Source organism: Vicugna pacos, chromosome 31 (genome assembly GCF_048564905.1).
Source record: "Vicugna pacos chromosome 31, VicPac4, whole genome shotgun sequence".
NCBI lineage: Eukaryota > Metazoa > Chordata > Mammalia > Artiodactyla > Camelidae > Vicugna > Vicugna pacos.
Window position 1 is genome coordinate 6802953 of NC_133017.1, and position 5782 is coordinate 6808734.

Genomic DNA, 5782 nt, shown 5'->3' on the forward strand with positions numbered 1-5782 from the left:
TGCCTGGAGAATGCTGAAACCCAGGGAAGTGGGCAGCACAGACGTTTACTCATTTAATCCTGCCAACACTGTAGGGGATAGAGTCTACATTTTCCTCGCTATTTAAAAGGTAAGGAAAAAGAGGCACAAATAATAACAATGACAATGACAACAACAACAACAACAGCAACAATAATTTGTCCAAGATTCACACAGAACTCCCTGGAGGGAGAGTGAGAATTAATACTTATGCAGGCTGGCCCCAGAGCCCCTGCTCATAACTACTAAGTCAGATCACCTTGCTTATTTAATCAGTTTTTTTCAACTGTGATATGAGTGTACTGTGTCCAGTAACTTATAATTTCAAAATACCTCACTGTAAGGGAAACATTAGTCGCAGGCATTACAACCCACAGAAAGCTAGACATACAAAAATAACTTGTTAAGGCAAGATAACCAATAATGTTTTTAAATATTATACCTGCTGACCCTTTGCAATAAAGTGTTTATTTATAATTCTGTCTGGCTACAGAATAACATCATAATCCTGCATGTGGCTGGTGGCTCCCGTGTTGGACAGCACGGGTCTAGAGAATTTAAATGACTTGCCCAGCCTTGCCCAGGAAGCTCGTGGTGGGATCAGAGCTATAGTCTGGGACTGTTCCTTCCTATCCAAGTCCCTCATGGAAGTTTAGAAGCTTCTCCTTTGGTGCCCAGCTGTCTATCCGTACTTATGACATCTTGTCAGGTGCCCCGGCCTGCTCCTGAACATCAGCCAGAACCCACTTCTGCTCTTTTTTGGCCAGGTAATACCTTCTAGCAACTTCCATTGCCTTCTTGGCATCAGTTTTTACATGGAAGGGTAGTGGCTAGAGAAGGAAATGTGTCCACATGACAGGTTTTTCATAAATATAGTAGGAGTGGTCAAGAGAAGAAAACCTCAGGAATACGAGTGGAAGCAGGTCATTTAATATACCAAATGCGTACTTTCAATGTATGTTTGTGTTTCCGAGTCCACGCTTGTTCTACTCGTGCATTATAGGCCAACACATCAGGAGACAAGGATTTGGGGCAAGAAATAGCGGCTTTAATTTGTAAAGCCAGCGGAGAAGATGGTAGACCAATGTCCTGGAGAACCATCATCCCAAGTCAGAATTCAGGCTCTTCTTATATTAAAAAGGGGAAGCGGGAATGCTTGGTTGTTGCAAACTTGGTGTATGAATTCTTTGTTGTTAGAATCCTTTGTTCTTGCAGCTCTTCACCTGGGTCAGATCCGTGTAAACCTCCAACAAGCAAATGTTATTTTCTATTCTGTATCTTGTTATCTTTATACGAATGGAAAAGTGATAATATCCTTCAAAGTCAGAGCCTTGAGAATAGGGTCTCCTGTATATTTCAGGATCTAGGCAACATTGTTTCACAAAAGGTGCAGAAACAGCAAGACTAAGCCTAGGAAACAGGGCACAGGTTTAAAGTCAAAGGAACAGATCTAATATGGAGTCAGATTTGTTCTTTCCTATTTCAGTAGTGCCATGGAGAAGGCACTGTGGGCAGCTTTCTGTAGGGTCCTGGAGGCTTTCTCTCTCAGCCTCTGTGCGCCTCTATTGAAAACCCGTCATCGCTATCTGGCCTGCTGGAAAACCAGTCCGCCTGTTTTGCCCTGAAGTTGTGTTCTGTTTATAACTCATCTCTACTCCTTGGAAAACAACTCAATAAAAACTCAGTTGGTTTCCCACCAGCCCTGAGCAGGGGTGAGGGATAGCATGTTATTATTTTATAAAAAAAATATATAAAAAAGTTTTAAAACAGCACTGGGCACATAGGAGAGAGACAATCGATGCTTCCTGGCTTAAATCGAAAATGATGACTCAGTGAGTCTATGGCTGCTGTATTTGCTGAACTAGTTACTCCTTTGCTCCATTACACATTTATTTTAACTGAAAAAGAAATATATGCATATGGTTAAAAAAATTCAAACAGAGCAAAAAATACTCAAGTGAAAGAAGTTTTCCCTCATCCTCTGTTCTTACACGCCTCCCTGGAGATGCCAATGTTTACAATCCTTTGTGTGCTTTTCCAGATATGCTATGCAAGTTCCCACCAATGTATGTAAATTCCTTTAAAGTTTTACTTATTTTTAACTTTAAGGGATTTAAATCCTCAAGTGGCTTCTGCCACAGTAATAGAAAAGAAGAAATCTGACTCCATATTAGATCTGTTCCTTTGACTTTAACCCTGTGCTCTGTCTCCTAGGCTTCTTCTTGCTTGTAAAACAATGTTGCCTAGAGCCTAAAATATACAGGAGAGCCTATTCTGAAGGCTCTGACCTTTAAGGGTATTTAACACTTTTCCAATCATATAAAGATAACATGTTGCAGAATAGAAAATAACGTTTGTTTTGTTGGAGGTTTACAGGGATCTGACCCAGGGAGATAGCTGCAAGAACAAAGGATTCTAACAAGAAGGAATTCCTACACCAAGAAGTTTGCAAAAACCAAGCACATAGGAAAGCAGCCTGAATTCTGACTTGGGGAGATGGTTTTCCAGGACATTAGTTTGCCATCTAGGTCTACAGAAACTTGCTATTCCATGCCCCAACACTTGGTCTCCCAACTTACTGGCCTGTCCTGCACTGAAGAGAATGAATTTGGACTCAATAACACTTCTACCTACCTAGCAAGTTGGACACTGGGACTGAGGGCAGCTCTCCCACACACAGGGGCCTACGGTGAGCCCTTGATTATTCCCCGAGGTTGGGGTGTGGTTTACCCAGGAGGGATGGGGACTCTACACCAACACTCAGGCAGTCTGCTCCTTCTGGGGCTCTGACATTTTACCTCCCGCTCCCTGCCAGCCCAACATTTGGGACAGTGGCGCTAAGGCAGAGATCGTGCCTGCCTGTTTCCCAGCGTGTAAAAGGGGAATATGTACTCTTCCCAAGGTAGTTCTGAGAAACAACACCTGCGGGTGCTTGGTTCCCTGAGCAACAGTAAACCTAGCTCCTTGTGGGGGCAACGGGTATGATACCCGTAGGGTTTCTGCAGAGACCTTAGCTGGAGGGCTGGGCCAGGGACGTAAAATATGAGCTGTGGGCAATGACGGGTAAGAGAAGGGTGTATAGGCAGGACTGCTGCCTCCTTCGGGGTGCCACAAGAGGTAAAACGCTTTCTCCCCATCTCTGTTACTCCCCTCCCAATTCCAGATAACTGCCTTCCCTCTGCTCCTCCTGTCCATGTGTCTCCCTCCACTTTTCCCCGCCTCCCCTCCTCCTCCCCTATTCTCCCTCCCTCGGTTCCCCTTCTCTCTCAGGACCCAGAGCGGATCGCTGGCCCTCCTGCGCATGCGCAGTTGCTGCCAGCTGGACCGCGGGTTGGAAGCTCCAGCTCCGAGCCGGGGATCGGCCCCAATGGCTTCTCAGCTCTGTCGCCCTGTAGGCCTTTTGCTACTGCCTGGGGCCGGGGCCTCTGGCTGTGGAAGTGCAAGGTGAGGGGATATCGGGAAAGGGGTGAGGCGGCTGCGGGAGGGCGGTCGGCGTGTCACAGCCCCCCAGGGCGCCAGTCAGCGTGTGTTCAGCTGGATTGCTCGGGCCAGACCCCTCTGCCCGCGCCACCTGCCCCGGCGCCCCGGCCACAGCTGTCCAGGGCCAGGTGTGCCCCTGCGCCTCTTGGCCCAGCCGGGCTCCCCTCAGTCCGCGGCTGGCGTCCGCTTCCCCTCTCCCGCCCGCGAGTCCTCCCCTCCCGGGCTTCCTCTCCTAGGCCGCCGACCCGTCCCCACCACTGGGCGGGCTGTGTCCCGGGCGGGCGGGGTCTGCACACCCGGACGGGGCGGGCGGCTTGGGCTGGGGCTGGGGCTGGCCTCCGAGCGGGGCTGCAGCCCGCGTCCCCCACCCCGCTCTCCCTGCCCCGCGACCCTGGGGCTGCCTTCCTCTCCCTTTCCCGATCCCTGAGGTCCAGATTAGCGGCGTGGGCGCTGCTCCCCAGGCTGAGAGCCCGCGGCTGTAACTCCCAGCTTCTCCTGGTGGAGTCGGGAAAAGGGAGCGGCAGTGCTGAGGGAGCTTCTGTCTCCTTGATCAGGATTTCTGCCCCAGGTAAGTACCTTGAACACTTTCAGGTGTTATGATGGCGGTGCTTGTTGATGTCACATGTTTTTATACTGAGAGGGATTACAGTGGTGAAAGCAGGGCTTGGTTCAGTTAAAAATGAGCTGAAGGCATGAGGCTGTCTCATCCTCCATCATTCACTCTCCCAGGGTGAAACGTGAGACCGTCGATCTTAAAAAGATACTTATAGTCCCTAAGTAGTCCAGCCCAGCTATTGTGTGTTAACAGGAACAGCACAACCTGAGGCGTTGGAGACCCAGGGACATTGCACTCCTAAAGAGCTCCTGGCAAAATCTGGTTTGTTTTGTTTTTTTTGTTTGTTTGTTTTACTTAAATTGTGGGACAGACTAGTAGTATAGAGGGAAAAATAATTGGCAAGAAGGATTTTTTCATATAACAGCTTTATTGTGATATTGTTCACACACCATGAAGTCCACCCACTTGAATGTTACAATTCAGCAGCTTTTAGCATATTCACATTTGTGCAACCATTATTATTCCAGAACGTTTTCATCACATCAGAAAGACCAGTTGAAATGCATGACCTATCCACCCCTTCCCAGTGGTGGTTCTAAAGAAGTTTCTTGGCTGTTCCTGACCATAAATTAACTTGTTACATTCCATGAAATATCTGGGAGGAATTCTAATCAGAATTGCAATGAATCTGTCTATCAAAGCAGGAAGAATTAATGTCTTTATGGCATAAACTTCTTCTACACATGAATATATCTGGGACCCTATCTTTTCATCTGTCCAGAGCCAGGCCTATGGGAAATCCTCATTAATTCTTGGGTTTGTGAATGATGAGATTCAATACATCATTAGATGCAACTGTAGCCTTTCACTGAAGAGAAAAGTAACCTCGTAGAAGCCAAGTGATTCTCTGATGGTTAGAATGAGTGACCGCCAGTGCTGGAGTATTCGAGTGGACTTGGTGCTTGCAGAGTTCTCCACCACCTACAGCTAAGGGGATTACCGTGTTCTTTTACTTTTTTTTTATGGCGTTGCTTTTATTTTTACTTATTATATAAAATTATTTTTTATTGAAGTGTTGTAAATTTACCATGTTAGCTTCAGATGTACAGCAGAGATTCAGTTATAAGCTTATGCATATGTATATAAATGTTTTTCAGATTGTTTTTAGTACAACTCATTACAAGAAATTGAAAATAGTACCCTGTGCTATATAGTAGGTCCTTGTCATTTATTTTATATTTATTAATGTGTATCTGTTAATCCTCCCTTTCCTGCCTGCTAACAACAGTTTGCTTTCTATGTCCATGAGTCTATTTCTAGCAGCACCGTTTTTGCTAGCAATATATGCTGGTTGGCTCTTTTCTGTTTCAGTAGTTCCATCTTATGTGTGGGCGTTTTTCTTCTGGTGGGCCTGTGTGTGGTTTGCACACGTGATAATAGAGATCTGTATTTGGGAGAACTCCAGGCCTCGTGTAGTCCCTCGTATGGAGCGCCCACTGAACTGATGCTTGAACTTGGAAAAAAACAGTAAATGTTGGAATTTCCACTATGGTTGAGACTTCCAGGTTTCTATAACCTCTTTAGCCCACCTAAATTTTGGCTGCACCCAATACTGGATAATTTGGTGGAACTTCATGGTATGGTGGTGTAGAGACAGGGCCTTGTATGCTTCTTCTCTTTCCTTTTTCTAACAATCATTTTCCTGGGCCTTCCAGGTACTCCCCCAGA

The 5782-nt window shown here is 46.4% G+C and overlaps 1 protein-coding gene across 1 annotated transcript; it reads left to right on the top strand.

Annotated features, from left to right (window-relative positions):
• Positions 1 to 2524: 2524 nt before the first annotated feature.
• LOC140690709 (uncharacterized) lies at positions 2525 to 4888 on the top strand. Its single transcript, XM_072952630.1, has 4 exons — positions 2525 to 2707; positions 3182 to 4066; positions 4307 to 4375; positions 4582 to 4888. Exons 1-4 carry the CDS (start codon positions 2569 to 2571, stop codon positions 4611 to 4613), a joined length of 1125 nt encoding a protein of 374 aa, XP_072808731.1. The 5' UTR covers positions 2525 to 2568; the 3' UTR covers positions 4614 to 4888.
• The last annotated feature ends 894 nt before the right edge of the window (positions 4889 to 5782 follow it).

Coding starts and splice junctions, on each gene's coding strand:
- LOC140690709 (XM_072952630.1), top strand. CDS start 2,569: ATGCCCCAACACTTGGTCTCCCAACTTACTGGCCTGTCCTGCACTGAA. Junction 2,708..3,181: donor CCCACACACAGGGGCCTACG/GTGAGCCCTTGA, acceptor TCCCAATTCCAG/ATAACTGCCTTCCCTCTGCT. Junction 4,376..4,581: donor AGAGCTCCTGGCAAAATCTG/GTTTGTTTTGTT, acceptor TTATTATTCCAG/AACGTTTTCATCACATCAGA.